This window comes from Pezoporus flaviventris, unplaced genomic scaffold, assembly GCF_033815535.1.
Source record: "Pezoporus flaviventris isolate CSIRO_AGI_PZ_B2104156 unplaced genomic scaffold, CSIRO_AGI_Pfla_v1 ptg000018l, whole genome shotgun sequence".
NCBI lineage: Eukaryota > Metazoa > Chordata > Aves > Psittaciformes > Psittacidae > Pezoporus > Pezoporus flaviventris.
This window is the reverse complement of record NW_026892566.1, coordinates 1,367,462-1,394,878: the sequence shown is the minus strand read 5'-3', so window position 1 is coordinate 1,394,878 and position 27,417 is coordinate 1,367,462. Positions and strand designations below refer to the sequence as shown.

Here is a 27,417-nt window from a genome sequence, read left to right as displayed (position 1 = left end):
ACCAAGGCACCAAGGTGAAGACTCAGATTTCCTTTTTGCCAGTGCAACTCCTGAGCAGAGGAAAGTCATAAGGTCACAAGCACTTGTTTCAGAGCACTGCAGTCCTGGAAACAAGAGGAGGAAAAATGTTTTACAGACCTAAATTCTTCTAAGGTGCTTAAGAATGGCGTCTGCAGTCTTTGGTAGTGAGAGCACTCAGGGCTCCAGTTGCTGTTCGTTTGTTCATTTGATTCAGCGGAAAAACTGTATTACAGAGAGCTCCATCGCCAAGGAAAATTTAAGTTGTAACTTAGGTTTCAATAGTACACAGTACAAAATAAATATATATGTAACAATCCTAGGTCTGGGGTGCAAGAGAAGGTGAGAAGCATTTCTACCTGACAGGGGCATCATTATCAATCAGTGCCACAAAGTCTTATGCTATGAAACAGGAAATAAAAGCCTGAATTTGCTTCCTCCTCCCTTGGATTACTGACCCTCCAGTGGGATCACTAGCACTGTATGTAAATTAGGAATACATCACACTCTTTCCTTTCTCCTTTACTTAAGGATGGAGGCCCACACTATCAAAATAGTCTGGATTTTGCACATGAAAGTGTAGGGGGACCTTCTCTTTTGGTATATCTGTTGTGGAGTGTCCTAGGGAGATAGGATTTTTTTTAAACTCTTAAGTCCTTGAATGTGTCTGTCACTGGAACTCCAAGAAAGCAAAGCATGACACATGTCTGCTCACTTGCAAAAGCCCAGGGGAGAAAGCCTGAAGCACTTGGCTGTTCTCAGGTCTTTCCCAGTGTCTGTCCAACAGTGACAGTGCTGGCATGTTCTCTGAAACGTTTGCTATTGTCTGAGGAGTGGAAGGAAACAGTTTATTTTATCTCCTGTATCTGTTACAAGATTGACAATGACAAGTGTGAGATGGACATGTGCCACTGAAATTCAGAAAAGAAAACCTCTAAGCAACTTCCGAATAAGTACGTGGACTCAATTCTATCATTGCTCTGTAGTGTGAGTAGATGTTCACATCTGTTAGTAATAAATGTTGGCCCCCTCCTGTTTTGTGGTGCCTTTCCTACCCAGCATAGGCAGCAATATTCACTATTACTCTCTCTTCTCCAGTACTTGTTTCAGTGACAAGAATAGTACTACTCCAGATTTCCATCAATGCAACTGAGTGCAGAACAGAAAAAAAATGACTGTTTTAAATTGCTCCAGGAATTATTCCTGCCTACCCTGCTGCTATGCATCAGATGAAAAAGAAGGCCAGCACTGACTCTTCTCATTTTGCTGATAGAAAGCTTTTCAGGCTTTTAAAATAACCTATCAGATTTCTAAAATTCCTTCAATACCCACCTAAAACAGTAATCAGATGAATAGATGAGAAGAAAATTTACAAAAATAAATCTTTTATATCTCGTATAAATTATAAAAAAGGTACAAAATACTGTGTCCAGAAATTCGATTTTGAGCAGTCTTCCTCATGCTCCTACATGAGGAAGCTATTAGATGTGAGTTAAGGGCACTATAGAGTACATATCACACTTTATAACAACACTGGAAGTGTCAGGGTGGATTGGACAGTTGATCTATCTCACCTCCCATCCTATTCCTTGCAGTCAGCAATACTTAATGCTTTAGAAGAAGGTCAATACCCTACCTCCTGCAGCCCTGCTCAATTTGATTATATGAAATGTCCTTCTGGACTGCTCAAAACCAGGATAGGAAGATGGTGGATTTGGGTCTAGTAAAGAGCTGAAAGCTCTGCCTAATGGCTCTCAGGGGTGAATGTGCACAGAATTATGGCTGTTAAGCATGTTTCCCTGGAAAGCATGACTACGTGGAAGAAAAGACTCACCTTCCCCATTGGTACCCCTGCAGCAATCAGTGTGCTCCCAAGATGAAGAGAGAGATAACCTCTCTTCTACAGGAAGGGAAATAATTTCTGGTTCTCTGTCCCAGCTGAGGGGAGACATGAAAAAAGATGTCCTTATCTTCCCCATCTTCTTCTTGAGGGCAGTGTGTCACAGGAGAAAGAGCTCAAGGAGCTCTAACATGCACCAGCTGGCACAGGGATGAAAGGAAATGCGGGGCATGGCTGGGCATGGCTGAACCTGAGGATGTTTCAGCTATCCTAGGGCTAGGAGCTATGCAGGCAGAGGCAGGACAGTGTTTGAAGCCATACATTGCCTGAGGATGGCAGGGCAGGCAATTGCAGGTAGGAAACAAAGGAACAGTTTCCTCCTCCTTTGCCCTGCCCAAATGTGAGCTTTGACCTTCCTGAAGGAATGTGCTTAGCCCTCCGTATTCCCAGTCTGCAAAGAATATGGCCCTCAGAGTTATAATATATAACAACAACTGCATCTTTAGTGCAGAAATTCTACCCAGTGACTCCCAATCCCTTATTGTAGGTTTAAATAGGAGCTTATTTTTTCTGAGCTAGGAAGTAAGAAATGTACCTGAGGATCTTGCCAGCAATAATTTAAACATCTTGTATATACTTACAGGAGGAAATGTTTGTTCCTTCTGTTGAAGCTTGTATCCTAAGCATGGGTTCTGCAACACACACAAGTAACAACAAAGTTGTAAGAATACAGCCACAGTTACACTGTTATATTGGAGGAGCCTGAACATCTTCCTCCAGCAGAGCTTTCTTTTTTTTTTTTTTTCCCCAGTAATCAGAAACACACCAAAGCAGAGAAAAATATGAGATAGCTTGAGAAAGGAAAGAACTTCAAAGTTGGTACAGCATGTCCTAGGCACACTGTGAATAATCAATTACAGCAAAAATGCTCCATGGTCCTGGGAGGGAAGGCCAGGAGAAAACTGGCAAAGAGAGAGCAAAGTTTTCAGCTGTTTGAGAAGGCATCAGAGGAGAGTGGAAAACAGTGGGTCTTGAAGCTCCACATGCTGACCCAGGAAACACTATCTTCTTATCTTCTTCTCACATGATTCCAAATAGACAGCTAGGCCTCCAGGTCTATCACAGCTAAGGCTAAGGACCTTCATGGCTTGAAAGAGAGGAGGGTCCATGAGTGTCGCCACCTCTACAAAGAGTTGGAAGGGAGAGCAGGACACATTCCAGACCAAAATGAGACATAGCACCAGCACCAAAGTGATTCCAAAGACAGGAAAAAGAAGCATTCTCAAGGTGGCTAATAATCTTGTAGGACAGCTAAAGGAAACAGACCTCAACACAAATCACATAAAGGAAGCACTCAGAAAAGCTAAATGGAAGAAGCAAGCTATCCTGGAGCTACAGCTGAACCTACGGAGCTGTAGGAACCCAAAGCACACAGCAAATCAGTGCCCTGCACTTGGGTGGCTGCATGGGCTTTCACTGTCTTGGAAGTCCAGCAAAAGTGTCATGCATGAATAAAGAATTCAAGAGTGTGCTTGAGCAGTATTGTCAGCTGGAAGGGTTTGCAGAGAGAGCACTTTGCCTAAGGTGGTAATGTGATATGCCACTGTGGAGAGGAATGAAGACAATCAGAGTGGCTAGCAAACAGCCCAGGGATCCGAGGTAGCAGGTCAGACATACTGCATACCGCATGCTCTGTGGTGAAATATTTAACAACAGGCTACATCAGGCAGAAAAGATGAATCTGTTGCCCAATGGAGTCAGTTTTTAGGCAGATTTAAACCACACTTAAAAGCTAAGACCACTCTGCCCTCCTATCACCAAATGCTAAATGTAGCAATACTTCAAGAGACCTAGCTCCTGGAGATTTAAACACCACCATCTCACAATAGCCCATCTCAGATTTAAGAAGTAATACACCAATAACTTATTTGCATTTACAAGGACTGGAAAAACATCAGCAGTGCCCAAAACTTCAGATACTATTGGTCAGTATGAGGCTGTTGTTGTGGCAGAGAAAAGTGATATGGTCTGGATCCAGGGCTGAGTGAGAACAGTGGGAAAAATGGCACCTGGCTGGGTTTGGGCCTGAGCAGGTCTCTGCTCCCACCACATAGCAAAGACCTACTCAGAGCTCCACGAGACAGTCAGCCACTGAATGTATTGCTTTCTGCTCTCCTTCAGGACAACAGCACGATGAGCCACTTGGCATAAAATCTGCTGGTGCAGCGATTACTCAGGAATGCAGCCAGCTTTTTGAACATCCCATCCTCCTCCTCTTCAGTGGCACAATAGCAGTAAAGAGGAGAACAGTACTGTAACAGCAGGCACTGGAAACGACATAAGCAGGGAAAGAGACCACTCAACAACAAGAAATTTAGTTCATGGGAAAGAAAGGAGTGAAGTGCAGGGACTGCATTTTTGCTGCATATGGGAGAGAGCAAGGCGAGCCCAGTGGAGTCGGTGACCAGCATGTCACCTCCTTTGAACAAAAATGGTTCCAATGGTTACAGGACACTTGCTATTAGCTATGTGGTCTCATACATATCCAGCAAAGCACCAGTGACAGGCCCCACTGAGAACATGAAAGAATATGGGCACATCCAATGGCTCTTCTGTCAGGCAGCAGTGCCAAGATTTCAGAAGTAGGTCGCCACACACGCAGATGCATCAAAGGAAAGGCTGCAGGCATGCTATATGCAAAATCTGGCAATCACACTGTTTTCCTTGATCTGGCCTACAAATGCTGTCATCTCACACTAAAACCTGTCTCTGCCAGGCAGAGTTTTCCCAAAAAAGATTGCAGGACCCCAGTCTCTTTGCCAAACAGGATATGTGCATCTTGTAAATCCTTGGGATGGTCGGCTTACACACGTCTAACCACAGCTCCTTCAGCCAAACTCAGTGGTAGAGACAACTGCTTGTGTTGTGGCCATACAGAAAATAACTCTAATGTTTAAAGCAATGAAAGTGACTTCTCACTGGGGTCAGTTCCAGGAGTAACTCTGGAGGCGTGCAATCTGTAACTACAGGCAGGATGCTGAAAGCAAAATTCCACCAGCCTGAAAGGAAACCATCTGGAGAAGGCTCCTAAAATGCCAAGGCAGCTTCAAAAGTGGTGAAACTACTGACAGTGAGTTACCTGTCTACACTCACAGGCACTTCACCTCCTGAGCTGTCAGGAATTGTATGTAGAGCCCTGAGAAACAGCAGTCTAGGCAGCAGACTTTCTGGAGGAAACATCAATATGTCTATACACTCTGCAAATTCATATGCAGCTGCTAGGGTTTACAAAAACAGGAGTAGCAAACGCTTTTTCAAAACACAGTTTCTAACAAATCAAATACTTTTTCACTTTGGCTGCTGCAGGCTGATAACTGCAGGCCAAGTTAGTATCCTCAGTACAAGTCCAGGATAGTGAAAAATATGTTCAACCCTTCTTCATTCATTTTTCAGTCCTTGAAGTAGCTTCAGTATTCAAGGTGATGTGCAGGTACTGAGGTGCTGGCGAATTGTTCTTGCTAAGAGGGAGCAGTTTCAGAACTACAGAGGTAGTTTCAAGAAGAAATAAATAGAAAGGGATAGAAATACTCTGTTAATTCAACTTACGTGAAGAGGCTTTTGTCCCTTCTGTTGATACTGGTATCTTGCTGGTGCTCTCTGGAAAACACAAGAGGCAACAGAAGTTATAATGTGGAGTCAGGATCCTCTAACCACATTCAGCTCCAAGAATGGGTAGATAAAGAGAAAAAAAGGTGCTCAAAGAAGCAAGATTAAATTCTGCTTCAGTAGACAGAGACTGCAATTACACACCAACTTGCAGAAGTTTCCCTCCTTTCCATGTAAAATGAGGTTGTCTACTAGTAGAACTGAAGAAGAAAGCCTGTTTCTTCTGAAAGAAGCCAGTTGTTCAATCTCTCATTCTCCTCTGGGAATAACTGATCAGTGGCAACAGGAGAAATCTTGCAGATGGCTCTGCTTCTGGAAGGTGTCAGTGTGCGTATTCACTCCTTATGTTTCTAGGCAGTTAAATTTTGCAAAGACATGTTCCTGTTCATATCACTTGAATTGCTGGTAAGTACGTCCAATAATGTCACTTGCCACTTTCAGGGAAATCTTCTAAGTCACACATGCAAGCCCTGTCCCTCATGGGATGACTGCTGTGTGCTCTGTGATAGAAATAAAGCAGTCACTTTGCTGAAGAGAAAAGTTGCTCTTCCATACTGGTCTTGAAGAGATACATTAATGCTAGTGACATAGTGTCATAGGCTTGCATCTACCTGTTGAACTGGCTGATGGCTATGGGGAACGATGCTGCTGTGCTTAGATCCATGCTTGTGCCTTGCAGAATGGAGATGGGAGAAAGCAGAAAGTAGGAAGCCTTTGTTTAGGCTTCACAGACTTAAGCAGAGAATTCATTCCAATGACACCAGCCATCTGTCCATGTGCTGCTGACTCTGCAAGCCACAACTGTGTGCAATTGACCGGGTGTGAACAAAGCCTTCTTCAGTTGTATGCATCAGTCTTGGTCTTCTTCAAGTTCTCAAAGTAATTTCAGCTTCATAGTGGTGCATTGCATAAGTTTCAACTCTTCAGCTGGAGAAGGGCCACAAATGCCAGAGAAGTCTTGCCCTGAATCCTCAAGGCACACCACGAATCCTCTGGTATGCCAAACAAAAATAATCTAGAAAAAGCCTCATACAGCATTTAGTAGAAGACAATTTAGGAATATTTTTACTGTGTTCTGTGATTCTGGATCAGTTGGCCCTCTGTTCAGTGTCTTCAGAGTCCACAAAAGCTTGACAAAACTCATCCCACCTGTCTTCCCTTCAACATCCCTCTCATTAAACTTCAATGTTGAGCTTGTATTTAAATTTCTTACTTGCTAGCTCTTCTTTTGTGTTTTTCCCATTTTGGTACAGTTTTCTTTGGCAAACACTTTGTTTTCCTGGCCAATATGTTCCAATTTCATTTCACTAATGTGAGAGAATATTTTATGCGGCATTTCCTTGATAGCCAGTGATGTGTGGCATGGAAATGAGTATTATAAGTAAAAATTTTGAGGTTGAAACCTTTGCACTAGATCTTGGAACACAGTGGCCTGTAGCCAGGCAGCTTTCAGGGCCACTTTTTCAGTATGGAGGCAGTTTGCTGTTGTACATCTGGGTTGTCAGAGCAATTAACCTCTCTTAGTCACAACAGGAGACAAAAGAGGTCTGACAGCTGCATAGCTCAGCATCTGGCACAACTGGAGCAAATTTTTCTTTCACTGTTAAAGAAAACATGTTCCATTTAGTGCCTATGCTGAACTTGATGGAGCATTTCTTACTGTTGCTTCCCCAGCCCTGCTGTGGTAGTATGAATGCAGGCGGGAAGCTTCCTTACCACTGGAAAATATAGCCAGAGTCTCCCACACCTGAAATGTACGGAGAAACACATTTGGAAAACGTGGCAAAGTCACGCATTACCGAGGCCTGCTAGTAACATTCACATTAGCAACATTACCAGTAGATGTTAACGTTTGGAAGGCGCAAAGTTTGTGTGTACTGCTTACTGAGGACAGTACACCACAAGGGTAAGAGAGGTGTTTTAGTCCGCCCAAGAAGGCCAGCGTGGATCCACATGACAAGCCAACTAAACATAAGAAGCAGAAAGAGATTGCTTACAGAAGCAGCCTCAATATTTGCCTGAAGTGGAAGAGCTGGAAGTGTTTTCCAGTCATGACACTTGGTGTTGCTGCTGTGAGCTACGGAGACAGCAGCCTGCAGCCCTGTCTTCATCGCATGTTTAAATCCCCTGGAGGAGCAAATACCTCAGATGCTCCATCCACTTCTGCCCCCTGGCACTTCTAGGAGCACTTAGTTTTGGTGATGTTTGCTGAAACTTGATACGTTTGTGCTGGGGGTTTCTTATGTAAAAATATTGAAGGATGGACAAGAGATCCTTATTTGAGGATGCTTTAAGGGACAGGTCGCTGCAGCCTCTCAAACCCATTTCCTTAGTACACTGGCCAGATCCATTTACTGTTGTCTCCTCTGCCAAGACGGAGAAGAACCCCTTCAACCCCCACAGGACTCAGCAATCCACCACCTTGCTGGACTTGGTATCTTGATCCACCCTTCCAGGGAGCTTCCTTTGGTCTACCAAGAGGAGACAACTCAGTGCCTGGGCAACAAGTTCTTCTCTAATGCCTCCAAGGGAAAGAGGAGACCCTCCTCCTCAGAAGAGACTTTTTCACCAGGGATAACTGAACAGCCCTACAGCTGCTGTTGTGAAAAGCCCTCCACAGGCCTTTTTTTCCCTTAGTAAGTTTGTCAGAGGTCTAACACAGAAAACCTGCTTGAGCAAACTGAAGGGATTTGATCGCATGAGTTTTGGTTCAGGCCTCGAAGATGACCCCTGAGGACCCTGAAAGGGACAACAAACTGAGCTCAAGGGTTCAAACACCACAGACATCACAGGTAGTTAGAGCTGCAAAAGATCTTTCTGTCATCCTGAGGTTTACTTTTTGGCAGTTACATAGTACTTAAGCCCCAGTTGTGCCATTCAAGTGACACATTCCGAATTATACAAAGAATGACACAAGCTAGCACACACCTTGAGAAAAGGGGAGTATCTGAGACCTCAGTTACTCTGCCTACAGATGGCAGAGAAAGGAGTACGTAGTAGGTGTGTAAAAGGTGAATAAGGTCATATTCTGAGGTTTCAGAGGCATGCAGGCACATGTGGTCAAGGACATTGGGATAAACTGACTTACTTTTTCTTTCTCAAAACTACTGTGCTTTTTACCATTTTCCTGGTCCTCCAATAAATTACTTTCCTGAATCAGATTAAAAGAACACCACTCTCAATTAAAATATGTCATATTGCAAGGAAAGGTTCAAAGCTACTCTTAGGGGAATTGCTATGCCAAACTGAATGATGGCCACATTTCTTTCTATGTGGAGGACTAGATCAATGACATTGGTCCAGGCATAGTTGTTTGCACTAGTTGAGAATCTGACCCATTACTCCAGACAGTTAAAAACAGATTATGGTCCCAGGTCGCATGTAACTATGCTGGGGAGGGAAGAGGAACACTGATCTGCTTTAATCAAGTCTCAGATTAGTGTATGAGTAAAAGGACTCTTCTTGCATTTGAAGAATTTCATAATTGGACACTTGCTCTATTGGGTACTAAGTGCAAGATGTTGTTTTTATTTACTGATTTATCCGCCATCTTCTTGAAGATAAGCTAATTTCAGAAGAGGAGCAACAAACTAAATTTTTATGATGGTATCAGACCCTTACGAACTGCAGTGCAACTTGGAGCTGTTAGTACACTGCAAGTCCTATGGATGCAAACCCAGAATCTTGCAAGGGCCACTGACTGTGTAGCTAATGCATTTACCAAGGCTTATCTCTGCCTATATGTGAGTTAAATGAACAGATCACCTGACCACTTCTATTTCCCTTCAGTTCAGGCAAAGTTGTCCCAGTCCCAGTCCCACTGATGACTCAAACTACATCAGCTCACTTTACCCAGATGTGCTCACACAATAACCCAGCAGCTATCCAGTACCAGACTTCCAACTTCTGAAATATACCTGCAGGAATCCACTCTTTTGCACCTTGTGTCATGCTGCGCACAGCAAACATCCTTACTGAGGCAAAAGATTCAGGTCAACAGGTTTTAATGGAAAAGACTGATACCACATTCAGCTGGAGCTGTGGTGTGCTCAACACTTTAGAAAACAATGTCTCTTACTGAGTTGTCTAAATAAGGGGTTTTGTGAGCAAGTTTTCAAGTATGAAATTGAAAGCTTTTGTTGTGGCATAATGTATTGTCTCAGTGCTACTTATCAAGCATAATAAGGTCTTATGTTCATGAGAAAACCCAAGAAAAAACCTACTGCAAGGATTTTGTCTGGCTAAAGTGACTAATTGGGATGCAAAAAAGCAGTTACTATTGCATTAGCAAACCTGTACACTACTTATACAACTCCACAAAAACTTTGTCTCTATTCTGACCTTAATCTTTCTTAGGGAGCATAGACAAATAGGCCTGAATAAAAATAAAGCAGCTCATATCCTATGGGCAAGTTATACTCATAAATTTAAAAGAGAACAGAATAGCTCCCACTGCTTGCTATTAAGACTAGTAAAAAAAAATAGTGTTTGCCTGCCTATTTTTATATTTGTTATATTTTTAAGACACACATATGGCTCTATTGACAAGGCTTTATGTTTCTTTCAGTAAAAATGAGAGAATTTGAAAGTCTATATAGGTTAATACCGTTTATGTGTGTTGTGTGCGTGTATTTATGTGTAGCAAAAACATGCACAAGAGCAAATTTGGCAGTTTTAAGTAATGGCAATGTTAATAATAAGAGTAACAGCGACAAGGACAGGAGTTACAGGGTGGCATCGATTATTACTGTTTAAAACAGAAAATTTTACCATTTCTGGGAGTAAGACCAGGCAAAGGTCTCTGTTCACTGAAGACTTTTTTTAGAATTCTTTTATTGAGAAGTACTTGTTTTTCTGTGCTTTGAAACAGGGAACTGAAATCAGCAATTTTTAGATGTGACTTCAGTGGTAAAGGTGTAGCTTTTCCTATTCTTGAGGGAAAATCCAACACATTTGCCCTGCAATTCATGTGTTTTTTCCTGATGTCCACTTAGTGTTACAGACAAGGCACCATGCTAGATAGACATTTGGTCCGGCCCTAGAGTTCTCTTTTGTGAGCCAGCAAAGAAAATTTTAATCTAAATAGTAAAAGTTTGAAAAAATTCTAGGGATTTAAACCCAAGATTTTTATACTGAAAACCATTAATCTTTTAGTGGAATGAAAAATGCCCAAAAGTGCCATCACCTTATCTGCCTTATATATCTCATGGTCTTAAAGCACCCAGCATAAAGGGAAAGGAGGATCTAGTCTGCAGATACTAGAGCATACATAATAAACATGACCAGGTAAGGTCATTGAACTGAAGGTCATAATTAAAATTTCTGGTTCACATAGCAGAGCAGGTCAGCACAACCATAAGAAAGTCAAGCCCTCTGATGTATATTTCTTTACACTACTGTCACTCAATCTGCTGAAGGTGGAAAGAAGCAACCTTTCTGACTACCCTGATAGGTTCAGCTGTCTCAGCTATCCACACATTTGGTTTCTACAGGGGCTCCTGGGCTGTACTGGACCCAAAGGTCTTCTCCAAAAGCCTTTTGGCAGGAAATAACAAGTAAAAGCTGAATACGTAGGGTTCTTTGGGATTCTTTTTTCCTCTTTTTTTTTTTTTTTTAAACATAACAAACCAACCAACCAACAACAACAACAAAAAAGTACCAAAAAACCCCAAACCCTCTTTTGTATGAATAGTGCAGAACCTCACAGATATATAGGATCTGATTAATGACTGCCCTTCAGGGCTCATTACTGAGTTTGGATACAAAATCTGTCATTAAGCTAGCAAGGGGAAGAGGTCAGAGAATGCAGGGGAAAAAAGGGTGAGGAGGTCACCCTTGCAGGGGGTCTGTCCCTGTTTGTGAAGCAGATGTTGCCCTCTGAGGCCTTAGGGATTCATTGCTATTAAGTCACCAGATGTTGCCCATGCTGTTCCTCAAATCCAGGTGGAAAATTCCATCATCAGGAGGAAAATTAGGAAAAATTTTACTGATAATTTATAAGCAACAATAAGCAGAGGGGACTCAGATGCACATGTGGCTACGAAATATGCATGATTTATTTATTAAACCAGTGAATGTGAATGCTGTCATGCCTGATTCTAGATTATCAAATGTCACTGAGATGTTCCAGTTCAGATCTCACTGAGTTTCCAGTTCAGATCTTTACAGACAAGCGCCAGCTGCCAGTTTTAGATTGGATCCAAGTTTGTCCTGTATTCAGGGGAGTTTGCATGCACGTCTCTGTTTTAAACAGCTTGTTTCACAACAAGATTAGACAGATTCTAACATACCAGTTATAAATGCACAAAACAGGGCTTGCCTGCAAATGTTTTCATTCAAAACCAAGCTCCCATCCCCCTGCAGCAGGGGTGTCATTTAGCACATCCTAGGAGGAAGTAAAAAAAATCCATGCCACGAAGAACAGAAATGAGGTCCCTCAGGCACTACCCAGCCACAACACCATTTCTTGTCTGAGAAAGGAACAGAGGATGGCCAAGCATTCTTAATCTTTTTTTTTCCTTTTTTTTTTTTTTTTGCATTTGTCTGTATCAATGACTAATCACAGTGCCTACAGCTGATTTTTGGAAACTCCAGTATCTTGGAAACAGTATAGGAGTTTTCCATGTAAGCAGCTAATGAGCAGCCAGACCTTGTATTCATGGAAACCAAGAGCACTTAGAAAACTACACAGAACCACTTACCTATTTTTTCTCCTAATAACATTCTGGTAAATAACACTTGATCTTTTATATGAGTCTCCTGACATCTGATCATGATTATAATACCATACAGCTAGTATGAAATTTTAGCACCTAATATTCTTTAGTGATGAAATAGAATAACACACAAAGTGAATACAGTCAAGTAATTGTATGATCACAAAACAGCAAACAGCCAAAGACAAATCCCACTGGCCAAGGTTTTTTTTGCTTTCCTATTTATTTAAATGCCTATCTCCTATTTCAAGGCACAATGTGGAACAGATATGCATGTCTGGTAAATTCCCATTTCAACAGCATTTTTAAACCCATCTCAGATATGCACAGAACTTCTGCTTTGTTTGCTAATGAAGGCATGTTTGTTTGATACTTCACAACTGGTTGGACACTGAAATTTGAATTATTGGAGCTGAATTTCTCAATGTCACACTTAAGCAACAAGACTTCAGCTTAACTGCAGCCTCCAATGCACTCTCAAGGAGAAGCAGTACTGCTAAAATGTTTATGTGCACTGGAAACACTCAAGAAATTCTGTCAGAGGAAACTGGACATTCTTGTAAATGAAATGAACCCTGAAAAAATAGCTATCTATAATAATTTTAAATAATTTGGCTAATTCTGAATGCTGTTTGCCTGTGCTGGTTTAGAAGTTCAGACTAGGACATGTTTTAGGTTAAATGAAAGCTTTCCCACAGGCCTACAGTGCCTCCACTACTCATGTGTACTGTGGAACTTATAATAATATTCCCTTCCCTTCATCCTCATCTTAGTATTTAGACTCTGTCTTAGACTTGACATTGGGAAGTATTGCACAGAAAATGCTGATCTCTCCTGAGATCTGTAGGAGGCATCTTATTTGCGTGGGTTAGGAAACCTGAAAGACTCAACAACATAGCAGACAAGTCAGGCCTGATTAATCTTCTTATAACACTTAACAGATTTCAGTGTTTACACTTCCACTTCACTTGCAAAGCTTTCCCCTCATCCAAACCATTTTGTCCTGGTAGTAGCTTTAACACATGGGCTTTCCGAACATGACAGTAAAATAAAAAGTCAAGCCTTACCATTGGTGTCTGTGATGATAACACTGGCTTTAGTACTGTCGTTCCCTAGTTTGCTGCTCACTCTGCATGCGTATTCACCAGCATCAGCCAGCGTGGCTCTGTAAATGTGAAGCTCAGAGTATTTCCTGTGAAATCAGAAAAAACATTTTAACTTCCTTTTCTGGAGTAACAGTCACTACATCAACTAATGCAGTCTTTTTGTCCCCTCTCAACAGATAGTATTCCATTCTTATTCACAGATTAGCACTATCCACATTTGAAAGAAGGGAGAATAAAAAAATATCTCTGTTACAGGCTGCTGAAAAACAGGCATATTAATGCACTCAAATTAAGATACTTGTTTATGCTTTTCTGTTGGGAGGAGTCTTTATTCTTAAAAGAAATCTGAAAAACAACCTTCATCTCTCAGCTGAATTGTTTGCTATCCTGATGCCATGGAGATGGGTGTAACATTAAAATAGATTATCTTTTCCTACAGATTCATATTGCTGGTAGCAGAGTTCTGGTGTAGTTTCCAACATCTGACTAAATAATCATGAGATTAGTAAGCACCACTCTCTGTAACAACCTCTGAAACCCCAATAGTAAATCATTCTTCAGTATTAACAAAAAATTATGGGCAGGAGCACAATTTGCATGAAACTACATTTTGTTCCAGGCTCAGGGACATAATTTAATCAGTCTCCAAGGTTTTAAGATTAGATTTTGAAATGCAGAACTCCTGCCTCCCCATTAAGTTGGTAGGAACATGTTCTGGTGTCATTCAAGGGGTCCCCAACTCATGTGATGGCAATAATCCTGTTACTTAGACTGCAGAGAATGACGACTCTGGGGAAAATATACACATTATTTCTGTTGCCAGTTTCTGCTTAAAAGAAGTGCTTTCATGAAGTTTTTGTCTGTAGCAAAGCCTGCTTATTTATCTTCAGAATAGTAATACAGAATAGTCACTTAGAGAGCATGAGTATTGGCTTCCTTAAGTTGGCCTACCCCAGCATAAAGGACTGATCCCCAGGAGGCAGGGGTTCTTCACTCCAATAACTCATAGTCACCAGCATGTCTAGAGATACATGTTGAGCTAAGCCGTGTCCGGGAGTTGCTTTGCTTTAGCACAGCCATGTCTTTTCAGTCTCCTGCTTTCTTCAGGCTATTGGGCTTGCAAGAAGGAGGAGCAGCCAAGTTATGATTAGCAATTTGCTCAGGTTTACTTGAATGGTAAACAACTGAATAGTTGACTATTTGGGCTCCCTTCTCAGGCAATGTTAGGAGCCCAGTTCCCAGTGCTGAATTAATTAACTAGGCTGCATTTCAAATGGCACTAAGAACAGAGTCTAGCTGGTGGCAATCGTGACTGTATGTGTAAAATGTGGCTGAGGCACTGACAGAAGCATCCAAAGGTGAAAGCTACCATTTCTTTGAGTAGGAATTTTGCACCCAACAGCTATAGTTACACTACAGTACAAATGGCCAGTCATCTGCACATCTGCCTTCATAACTGCCTGTTGAAGGGCCTGTCCAAGAACGTCTGGCAGTAGCCTACAGTACCTAACAGCTTGTGTGGATATGCAGTATTTCCTGTATCACACAGGTTATCTCTTAGCCATGTTTGCAGACGTTTGTCTAGATGGAGAGTAGGCTATAGCCTCAGGATGCTCCGAAAGACATTGTAAATAGGCTCAGTTTTTTGAGAAACTCACATTAACCTAATGATAAGCAAGCACAGCTGCATCTATATCACTTCTACTTTGGCTCCCACTGTGTGTCTCTTGCAGTATCTTTTCCTCTCTGCATGATATTAATTAATATTGGTGCAAACCACCTTTGTGGTAGTCATGGCTTTTAGGGGAAACTCTTTGCCCACGTATTTATTTCTATTTTCTTTGTTTTACATGATACAGAAAAAGGTGAGGAATTCTGTATTCCTTTTATGATTTTAAGATTATATTAAAATAGGTGAAGCAACCATATTTCTTACAATTCTACTTCTAACAAGCCAAATTTATTCTTATTTTTAGAAAAGCTCTATAAGGAGTTTTCTCTCTAAATGCAGGAGAAAGAATATTAATATTTATAGTCTTAAGAATATTATTGAGAGATATCAGGACAGGATTAAAAGTCAGAGAAGACGACTTAATGACTGCAAATGAAGCATCTCCCTAGCAATACGATACTCCAACAATACTCACATAAAGCCTCACATAAGGAATTTTGTATTCAAATGCTTGTCCTTTTCTCAATCTATACCATACTACACCAAAAAATGCCTCTCTCTACAATTTGCTTATGTCGTACCTTCAGCTCATTGCCACTATGACACTGCTGAGCATGTATTCATACACGAAAGGGAAAGGAGTACATCCGCAGAATGCAGCCCCAGCCTACCTTGTCTGGCTGCTTGAATTCATTTCGTTTCCAGTCTCCATCTGTCATCCAGAATTGCCCATCTGAGGGCAAATATCCAGGCTAAGCTTGGATGAAGCTGAAGGTACAGGACACATGCACATGAAGTTTTCTCATGCACTATTGCATCCAAAGCCATCAGCTAGTTGAGGTGAAGTGGCAAACACCTTCTCTCTGCCCAAAAATCCCAACCCTGATAAAGGAGTCTTGCCTGATAAAGCACTCTGTACAGCACACCCAAACAAAACATATTCAGGCTTCATGTGGGTGTGAAATCAGGGAAGGAAAATGAAATGTTACCAGTACAAGTGGACAGGCATGGGAAGGTTAGCTAGTAGGTAAAAAGCCCTTGTCTGGTGCCTGATTTTTTCTGTATCTATCTCCGTTGATGTAAAGGAACAGCTTAGAGCTTGAACACGTAAATCTATCAATTGTGGCATCGTGAATCAGCAGCAATCTGAAGAGCAGCAGAAACTCACTGGCTGCATGCTGTTACTCCATTACAAATACTAGGTAAAAAAATGAGTGATTTAAATGCCTTTCATTAAAATTTAGACTCATTCAGTTTCTCTTGACTTTTCAGTGTAATGAGAAGGGGCACAGTTTTATAGTGTGACTCATCTGCTGCACTGTCATGCCACTGCATGTTGGGGCTCTGTGTGCTCTGAATCAACCACTCTGAAAATCAGCCTAGGAAGCTGAGAGGAGTGATCCCCTGAGTTCATTTTACATGCAAGGCAATTTTCAGAAGGCTAAGCTTCAAGGAAGCCTGCATTGCAGCAGAGTCTTTTAAACTCTAAAAATGCTAGGAAAACACAGTCATCATCTGCCCCACTTCTGTAAATCCTTTCAATCAGCAGTATTCTCAGTGACCAAATGCACCCAAAAAACATCAAGCTGCAGTATTATCTTTTTCATGCATCTAAGCCAATTTAAGGTCTAAATTTTCGATTTCTGAGGTAGACATTCATCGTTCTGCCAGATCATTTTCAATTTTTTTTAAAGACCCTACAGCTAAATAGCCAGAACTCAGAAACATTTATATTTCTCCCAACAATGAACATGTTTTATTCTACACAATGAGAAAGGTGGTATCTTGCAAAATATGACATCACCAAAAGTCACTTCTGGCCACTGGGCACTACTAACAAACTTTGTGACATTTTAATAAATGTGTAGATTGTATTATTCTTAAGTGTTTGGATTGAAGGGACCAATAAGACTGTCATACCCTGCATGCTAGTGGTTCTTCAGAAACATAACCTACTTTTTATGTAGCCAATTGACCTTTAAAGTAGACATTAATCCCAGACAGCTCGACAACTTCTTTAGCCTTCCTTGCTGATGCTTCCCACACTTGGTAATAGCAAAGAAGTCACACAAAAATGATTGTTGTAACAATATGGGAGCATACAAACATTACAAACATTTATCAATGTGCTGTCATGAAAAAAACAGAGAAAATAAGGGGGGGGGGGGAAACTCCTTAACTGTTTATATTCCTTTTTTTTGTGATGGGATCTTTTTTAATGTGGCTTTGTTTACTGTAACCTGCATGTTATTTTATGCACTCGTTTGCACTGTCTTTTTTCTCTGTTTTCCTTTAGCTTTAGAACACATGCCTGTCCCACATTTTATCAAGATAAAATCTATCTCCTTTTACGCTGTTCACATCTACTCAGCGCTGGAAGCACACATAAACAGCAAAAGAAGAAATGGCAAAGCGCTGATGTGTCACCAAACTAAAATCTCAGAGTAGAAAGGCAAGGAAAATCCTTCAGATATCAGCAGTCTTTCCCCTTTTTGTACTCTACATCTCAAGACTTTCACATCCCTAGTTGGAAGAACTTTCCTGTTCCACATAGACATTTCTGTTTTAAAACAGAAAACAGAGGAGAGAAATTCCAACAACGAGTGATACTCTCATGGCTGGGGTAGAGCACAGAAGTGTGAAATCTAGGTCAAAGCCTACACTCTGCCCAGTTGTGGTGGAGGAATAGGACTTCAGTTTTCCACTTTCTAGAGAAAGGACCAATTTTATTATTTTTTCATTATGTATCTTTTGGGGAATTTTAAACATATTTTCGCACATCAATCTAAAAAATAGTCTCACACATTTTGCATGCATGCTCTGATCAATAGCTATTAGCTAGTTTCCCTTCTGCCAGCTCCTCAAAGATTATTCAGGGGGGTTGGGAAGAGGGAAGAAGAGAAAGAAGAGAACTGGCAGAAAGCAGTTAGTGATGCAATGTTGAACTGACAAAGCCCAGCCCCGGAAGGTGAAATCCTGGCTCTGGTAAGTTTGGTCAATCAGCATCAGCCCAAACGTAGGAGGAGAAAACAGTGTTTGCCCCTCACAGGCAGTACTGCGTTGCTGGAGAAGCTGAGGGCCAGGCTCTGACCTGAGCACTTTCCTGACAGAATAGAACGAAAATACAACTCTGATGGAGACATATGGCCCTGTAAATGTGTCCAGACAATTTGCCAGGCTATCTGCCACCTGGAACAGCTCCATTTTGCAAATGCTGGAAGGAGACATCACAGGTTCCTTCTTGCCGTCTGTGCAATCATGGCACAGGGGCTGTGGTGATGCTGCTCTCCCCCACTCCTTGTTTTACCTTGTGCCCCAGGCTGAAGTACAAGAAACTGCAAGGAAGGGCAGGACGTATGGTTTTCAACCTGAATGAGTGAGAAGTGAAACAACTGTTTGATTCTGGCTGCTCTTTTGCCTAATGAGACGAGACCTGACAAAAAAGTATGGGGGGATTTGACTCCCTGGAATGAAAGATCTCTTGCAAAGCCCACCTGAAATCCTCTGAGTCTTGTATGAAGGGAAGGCATGGCCCAGTGCAGCAGATAGCAGCCCTGCCTACTGAGAGCAGAAGTGAGAGTTGCAGGGCTGTGTTCAAACAGATTGTCATTGTTTCCTTTGATGGATGAGTGGCCACAATCAGAACTTTTTAACTTAAATAACGAGGTAGAGGCCAAGCCAAACAGCGGAAGCCATCTCCTGTCTCAGCGCAGAAAAAGCACTGTGTATCTTCTTTGTCTCTGCAGAAAGGAGGCACCAGACTATCTTTCTTCAGTGGTCATCAGTCACATGTAGCAGACAATTTCCCCCAGCCAGGAGGATGAGATTTGCAGGCTTTGATACTCATCTGGCATCTGCTAGACCCGTGTCTTGTTCTGCATGTGTGGGAATGCCTCTAGTAAAGGACTACTGCAAGATTACATTAGGCATGTGAAGTTAATGCAGACAGCATTCAGCCCGTCTTAAGGACTAGATTGCTTGCAAAACAAAACTCAAAAATAACTCCAAATCTACATTGCTTCAATGATTTCGTGCATTCTTGGATTTTAGACAATAAAACATAAGGTACCTCTGTTCTTGTCAGTAGTTCAAAAATAGCCTGTCTCCAAGGTTTACTGCTTAAAACAATAGCCTTTGGCTACCAGAAAATAAATAGAAATTGAAAACGGAAAATTATTTATGACATATTTATACCATATTATTACTTCATCTATATGTTCAAGAAAAATAACATCAGTGTCTGCTACCTTAAATTTTCTTCCTCCATAACCCACAGGTCTTAGCTTTGTGGTACTGCAATAAACAACCTCAATGCTTGTGTTCTGTTGAACAGTTCTCCCCATCACCCCCAGTTCCACCTGAGAGACGTGTCTGTACTTACTTTTGTTTTTTGGGGATCTTGACATTTTCTGGTCTGTTTTTTTTGGTTATTTCTTTTCCATTCTTTAACCATTTGAATCTGAGCGCAGGGTACTCTGAAGTGGTTTCACACCTTAGCACTAGCTTCTGACCCACAGCAACCTCCTGGTTTTTCATTTCCTTCAGTTTGGGAGGCACCGCTAAAGAAATAAAAGAACATGCTGGTGATTAGGCTATCCTCAAGAGGGAAAACAGTGCTAACAAAATTTGAGCTAGGCAAGCCACAGAGAGAAAAATCCCAGCCAGACTAGCAACAATCCCACACCAAAACCTGAAAAGTAAGGATCATTTGTTTATTACACGTATCAACCTTAAAGCATAAAGGCATGTTTAATGACAGCCTAGTCTGGCCTTTTGGGATCCTCCTATGCGGGTCTTGCAACCTGCAAGCCATACACAGCCTTGACGAGAACTGAAGTGCTGCTACTGAATATGATATGAAGCACTAACAACATTTAATTGTGTGCACCTAGACACAAGAGACCACACTGTAGCAGGCAGCCTTAGTAGGTAACACAGAAAAGGAAAGGGAGAGTATCTTGCTCCTTTATGTATTTCAACTGCTATGATTCAGGGGCTACCTAAAGGCACCAGGTGCAACTGGTGTGACAGGGAGCTAAAAGCATAAATACAAGCTTGACAGCTTCCCTAATCTGAGTGAAAGGATTTTTCTCCAGCAAACATTATAACCCACATTATACATCTAACCTCAAACCTCAGCTTGGCCATATCTTTTCCCTGAGGCAAGAGACAAGGGGCTTGGAAGCCCATCAAGAGAATCAATATCAATTAAGGGTATTTTGGACCCAGAAGGGGACACTGTATTGAAAAATCTCAGCCAAGAGCTCTCACGTACTGAAAGGCTCCAGCTGATGCATCTCAATTTCTACTGTGTTGTAGCTGTAGCACTTCTTGTGTAGGTAAATCTCAAACCATTTAGGGCTTTCTAAGTTAAAGACTTCTAATATTCCACAACCAGTACTGATCTTTGAGCACAGACTTCACAAGAAGAAGCCGTCCATCTGTGAGACACTACCCTCTGTTTGACTCCATAGTCTAGCTGTAAACCAAGCTCTATCATACTCCTGTGTAGAGGTAAAACACCTAGCTTAACCGTATTCCTCTGGGGCTTAAGATAACACCTTTATCACACAACTGGGGAGGGCTAATAAAGGGAGCTACAGCTGTTCAGCTGATAGCTTGTGAGTCTATTCCACCTCAGCTGCACCCTGTTGTTGGTGTGTGCCTCCATGCAGCACCTCGAGCTGCAGTGTGTTCTTTTTCCTGAACAGCTGTAATACTGCCCAAGGAACAAATGGCATGGCCAAGTGATTCTTTGTAATGGGAGTGTTCACTGGGACACCAACAGGTCTCCAATATGGTCCAGTGCAAGAAACTGTTTAAAAAAGTTGAAAAATAATTGATTACATTTTGATATGTATTTCTTGTGTGTTTGTTTATGGACACTTGCTGACATCAATTGCCCTTAATTATTATTCCAATGAGATGAAAACCAAGCAGCACCACGATGGCCATAATTATGAAAGGCACATAATAAAGAATGGTATACACACATGCTCGATAAGCAGTTGCCTCTTACAGGCAGCAGCATGGCCTGTCCCACAGGTGAAGCAATGTTCTTGATCCCGGGAATCCAGGGAAAGCCTGACTTCCCTGTAAACTGTCCCTGGAGCACAGCCGCATAAACAATGGTGTTTGGGAAAATGTGGTCTGCAGTGAAGGAGCAAATGGGATGGCTCCTACTGAGCCACCAACAGAAGCCAGTATAGGGACAGCGTAGCCTTCAATAATTAAAAACCTTCTGACTGAAAGGAAGGTGATAACCTTTTCCATGCATCTCTGCTGTTGTGGAAAAGAAGTCCTGGCAGGAAGTCTTAGACTAGACATGAGCAAAATGTCTGACAGGGAAACGTTGTCTGGGGAGGGTGTCCATGGAGCTTCTACACACACAGTAGGCTCATGCCTCAGGGTGGCACTACAACAGATCAGGTGAGGCCCAGGATTTCATGACCAGAAAGAAATCTCCCACAAAACATCTTCCCTTGTGATGGTTTCCATTTTCCACCCCTCCAAAATTACCCTGTGGAAATTCTGGAGTGTTCCCAAATGCTACTAAAACAATTTTTGGTTCCTGAAAAACAAATGCTCACACAACATTCTGAAACCAATATGTTTAAACATATATACTTTTATGAGTGTGCGTCTTTGTTTATACACAAAAGCACACATACAATACCCAGGTATTTACTGAAGAGAGCAAAAGAATTTTTGAAAAATACAATCTTTAAATTTTCCAACAAAATAATTAGCATTAATTAACAGCTTTACTACTGAAGTTTGTGCTCATAGTTTCATTCTGTCAGGAAAGAGTTAAGGTTATAGTCTTTGGTAACTCTATAAGAAAGGGAGCTGTAGAAGTGTGACGTAAAAAGGCAGTATTCCTTATTTTACTGTATTTCATTTATTATAGTCATAGTCCATACCTTACATAAATGAAGAGAATAACCACAATTGCAAGAATCAACATTTTTTTGCTTAAGACCAACCCATCATTGGTTTTCCTGTCAATATAGCACTGTGAAACTGGGAATAAAAGAGAGATGCCATTTTGTTCCTGAATTTTGTTTTAATTTTACATTATCTCCTCAAAATGACTTGCAGATTTTTCCTCCATCAGAACTGTCATGGAAAAAAAAAAAAAAAAAGTGTTGCATTACAATGCTTAACTCTTGTCATAATTCAGGAGCTACCAGGAAACATAAAAGACAATTTAATCAATGGCAGTGACCCTCACTAATTCACAGTAACTCGCTGTCCAAGCATGCAGGCTCTCCAGGGAAAGCAGTAAAAGCTGTTCACAGACATGACAGAAAAGAGATTGTTGCTTTTTTTCTTCTCCTTTTTTTTTTTTTTTTCATTTACACAACGTTTGTTTCCTTTCAGCTGCAGTTTTGCAAAAGTTAATCAGTCCTTCCAGGCATATGAGAAAACTCGTGCTGTTAAAACCACAGCATAGTGTGCTTGGATTGTGATCAACCATAGCTTTCACTGTTGCAAGAGGCGACTTTCATCACAGTCTGTAGCAATTTCCCCACTGCTGCTAAGACAGGACCTTGTCTGAGGGGTAAAACGGTTTGAAAGGGGATAAAACTGCTTTTAAATGAGGCAAAAAAATCATGCTTTTAATGATCACTAAACATTGCTCTGCCTAACACCTCCCTCCCCTCGCCTCTCTACCCCTTTTCCTTTGGCCCCATGGCATCTCCTGCCAGTTTGGCTTCTTTCCACTGCTCTTTGCTCTGCCCATCATGTAGCCCTGCTCCTTGCTGCACCAGTGAGGCTTTTGCCCACCAGCCTGGGTGAGGCTTGCTGTGGGCAGCAACAAGGGAGAAAGAGCAAGAAAAACACTTCCTGCATCTTCAAGCATGGGTGGAGGTTGAGGTGCCATGTGGGACAGGATGACTCTGTCAAAGTGCATTGTGAAGATGAAAGGGAGCCTCACAGCGTTTTCTGCAGGTCACATTTTTGGTTAGTGCTGTTGCAAGCATCTCTGGTATGGCAGCTGTGAAGCCTTTATGTGTGCTATCCATCACAGAATGTTAAGGGCCAGGTAGCAAAGAAAACAAGACAAATCCTGAGCAGAAACAGCAGAAACTAAGCATGGAAGCACCTCAAATGTGGCCTTGCTTGAATTAAAGGTGTGGTGTGAACCACTTTATCTGTATTCTGGGAAGACCTCACATTTTCAGAGTAAATTAGGTACACAGAAAGGCATCCATGTTTAACCCCAGGCTTTTCACACTCCCTGGTCAGGACCTCTCTCTGTAGCCCACAGACCTCCCCTGGTTTGACAGACTTTCTAAGAAAGCAATAGGGGCGATAACAGCAAGAGAAGGCTGTCATGCTGTGATGAGCTCTCACAAAGCAGCAGAGCACTTGTGACAGCAAAAGCCGTGCACTGTTGGGAGGGTTTAATAGGCAAAACAGGCAAGGTGTTAGATGTCTGCTTATTAAGACGGCTTGAATATCTGTTATTTTGTTAGCAATTTTTTTCAGAAACGTACATCTGCTGGCCTGAATAATATTGTTGCAGATAAGAAACACACATTTCTATAGTCTCTGTGCAAAACACTCACTGATAATGTATGACTAGAGGTAACTTCTTCTTTCTGGACTTTGGCAAGTTTGGCAAAGCACAGCAATCTCCTTAGACTCAGTGTTTGATTGCATAGTTAATCTGCATGGAAGCTCAACACATTGAGCAAATTAAACAGGAAATCTGCAAAATATTATCACACAGCTACAAGCTTCCAGCTGAAATTCCATGAGTGGCTGGGTTTTTTATCTTTCTTTTCTTTTCCTAGGAGGGCACAAAGCTTTCTAAGAGTCTGAGCGCAGGAATACATTAGGCATGCTTGCCAGTGTAGCTCTGCACATGTGCAGAGTTCGCTATGCAAAACTGTGACCAACAGCTTGGGAAGTGGTAATTGAAGCCACAATAATATCACCCATTGCCTTGGTCTCAGAGTTGCACTTTGTAGCATAATGCTCCAGGCAGAGCAGTAATGCAAGACGAATTCTATTATTTCCAAGAGCCTTTTCCCCTGGCATAGGAGATTGTAATCAAGCTCAGGTTTATCACAGACTAGGCCAGATTTTCTAAAGCTTTTGCTATAAACCATATAAGCTACACTTTAAAATGTATACTGCTCCTGCTCAGACAACTAAAACATAAACCAAAATGTTCAGTTGTTCTCTGTTGATTTTAATCCTTCTATTATTCTCTCAGGCAACATTTGGCTTCTGAACAGTTTTCAAAATCTGGCTATTTCCTTCCAGCATACTGAGTCTCCGTACAGATTACCTATGTGATAAAACAGTGCGGGTAATTATGGAGGATAATACAACACAACCAACTCTCCAAAATACCAGAGTAACTGAACATGAGCTGAGAGGCTGGAAAATCGAACAAATAATTTAGCTGCTTAAATGGAAATTCTTCACTTCTGAACTCTTCTGAAAATACTGTCAGATACATTTCAGCTTCTGGCTCTTGGTGTTACTTGAATACTCATATCTGTGTACGATAGCAAAAGGAAAAACACAAACCTGACATTTGTCTTTAGCACTATGTGTAAAACCAAGATCCACAGAATCTCATTCTTCCTAGTTATAGTAAAAGTACATTTTTTTTTTCATGAATTTTAGATATTGTAAATGCCAAAAGAAAGGAGGATACCACAGCAATGGCTAGCAACATGGTCAGGAGCCAAGAAACAGAACAATAGGGAGGGCTATAGCACTACAGATATATTCCTTGAACACTGAACCACCAAGGAACCAGATGCCATATAAATCAGAGTAACTACTCCCTGGAGCTAATCAGAAAACCAACTGCACCTCTGATTCCCCTGACCAGGAACTGCTCATCTCATGCTGTGGAATGTTTTGAGTCTAAACTCAGTAAGCCTGACAGGTTTAGGTATGAACTCTCCCTTGGTCCTTTCAAAGTAATGGTGCACCAGACTATAGGTCTTTACCTAAAATATTTGCTTATTCAGGGTGAGATGCTTTCAAGTACATGGCATGTCATACCACTGTTAGGAGATATTTACCCTCTCTGAGCTTACATTAATCTTTTTTTTTTCGTTTCCCCTGTCAAAAGCCTAGTAAAAATTTCCAAGACTATCAATGGGCCCACTCATAACATAGCCTTGTGAAGGCAGGGTTTTCAACAGGACACTGTAAATGGACATATACAAGAAGTACTGGGCAAATGAAGAATGTCTCACTACTCCCCCTTCTACTGTACAAGTAAAAAACCTCTCCAGTGGAGGCAGAAAAAGGAAGGTAGTGACAAACTGGCATGTCTAGAAGTATCATGTCCATGAGAGAAAGCCTGAGAGCAACCATTTATTCAGTGTAATAAGATAATGCCAGACTGCCCAGCCTCTTGTAGTCACTCAAGATATCAGTTTCCGAGCTTACACCTCCTCAGAGACAGGTAACTGCATTCAAAGATAGCAAAATGTAGGTTTCACAAGAGAAGCTGGGTGTGAGCAAGCGTCTTAACTTAAAGATTATGATTTAAAGGTTAATACTTAATTTGTTTATTGATAATCTTTCCTGCAGGAACACACCACCTGATTACATTAAATACTCACTCCTCTGTTCTACAATGCTTCAGCTGACCCCAACTGGCTGCATTCCTTATCAGCTTTGATGATCCTATTAGACAATGATCATACAGACTGAAAATGTGGGGACAGCGTAAAATAAATATAGTTGATATCCAATAAGCGATTCAGGGACAGCTGGTCATAAAGTCGATATAAAAATCTGTAGGTCCATATTTTACATACCTAAGTGCATAAAGGTAGACTCCAGAATCTTTATTTGAGCATTAAAATTAAAGCAATCCAATGCACAGAAATGCTATGCAGGCATAAATCCCATGGACTTCAAGGGGACTTGCAAGTACTGAATGATTTTTTTTTTCCACATGAAGCCTCTTTTGATTTAGGAGCTGAATTTCAGGACTGCGCATTAAAAAAGTTTGTCTCAAGTTGTGCGCGTTGAAGTCAGATGAGAGCAAGCATGCCATGCTCTACCATACATATGTCTTTCTCTTCTTTGCTCTCCAACCTAAGAGCAAAGCTTTCATTACCATTAGCTTTCATCACTAATCTCTACCTTTGCTTGAAAAAAGGCCTACAGTAAATTGCCAAACAGAGATCAAAGATGCACAACACAATGATGTTTTCCTTTAATATAATTTCAGAGGTTATTCCTATACTGATGAACATCTAGTTCTTGGATAACTCCTTTTCTTCTTTTTTTGGTAGAATTGACTTTTTTTTTTTTTTTTAACTTTTTAATAGCTTTAGAGCTTAAACCTTTCAATCTGAGAACTCAAAAGTGATGCAGTCAGCTCCTCGTCTCATTCTCACATTTAACGTTTTCTGGCACACTCCTATATTTACTATCATCAGAAAATACAAAAGCTTCTGTGTACTGCATCCTGTAAGCTTTTTCAGTCACATGCACTGTCTTATATTTTATAACTCTTGTTTCAGTCTCCTCTGTCTCAGTTGCTTCTCCATCCTCTTACCACGCTCTCTCCCTTAATACTGTTCCAGCAAAGCTGAGATGCTCATGTACAAAGGACATAAGTAATTGCTTTCCCTTGATCCTAATCATAGAGAGGGCCTAGCGATTACACTGTTTTCTTGACTTTGTAGCATTTTCTGTTTCTGCAGCAGTTCCACCCCACAGACAAAAGTGTCAGACCATACTTCTCAAAATCTTACTCATTCCCTTGAGGCTGCAGGAGACTTAAGATCAAGAATAACAACACATGTTCAGCGACACTGCCAGCACACTTCTAGGTCCCTGGTTAGTGATCTTCCTAATTAAGCATGCCAAATTGTGTCTGCTTTCAGGGAGAGCCCAGTCATGTAAGTATAGAAGCAACAGGCTGCCACATTAGTTCATGATGCAGAATTCAAATAACACAACACAAGGTTGTAGTCACAGGATTCACACAAATTTCTCCAGTATTCAAACAACTCTTTATGCTAAACAAGAAAACCAGAAGGACCTGCTACCCAAATGGATGCCTTATTAACAAATGATACAACACAGTTATATAGCAGGTGAAATTCAGTGGAAGGGGTAGTCAGAAGGTGATTCCTACACAGTGGGATGTGGGGTACCTCAGTAGGTGACCACTAACCACCTCATTCTGCATAGGTTCACAGAGCTGAAGTCATTGCCACCACCACCAATGATACCTGAGTAATCTAAGTTTGGGGATATAACCACTGGAAAGAACATTTTTGAGTACAGAGAAAGACACAAAACGGGATATACCAGAAAAACTACACTCCCCCCCCCCCCCCCAATGCCAAACTATATCTCTCTCACAAGACTCACAGAGAGGCCACCATTTTCACAAAG

At 41.4% G+C, this 27,417-nt stretch overlaps 1 protein-coding gene across 11 annotated transcripts in view; it reads right to left on the bottom strand.

Moving 5' to 3' along the window:
* NRG1 (neuregulin 1) overlaps positions 1-27,417 on the bottom strand; it is a 458,532-nt gene that overhangs the window by 128,016 nt on the left and 303,099 nt on the right. For 7 of the 11 annotated variants that reach the window (XM_061455023.1, XM_061455024.1, XM_061455014.1 and 4 more), the window contains 4 exons: positions 19,400-19,577; positions 13,308-13,432; positions 5,465-5,515; positions 2,500-2,550 (listed from right to left, as the gene is read on the bottom strand). In XM_061455023.1, coding sequence (XP_061311007.1) covers positions 2,500-2,550; positions 5,465-5,515; positions 13,308-13,432; positions 19,400-19,577 — 405 coding nt within the window. Of the gene's footprint in view, positions 1-2,499; positions 2,551-5,464; positions 5,516-13,307; positions 13,433-19,385; positions 19,578-27,417 lie in introns of those variants that run through there. The other 4 variants (XM_061455025.1, XM_061455020.1, XM_061455021.1 and 1 more) reach the window with 4 other exon arrangements.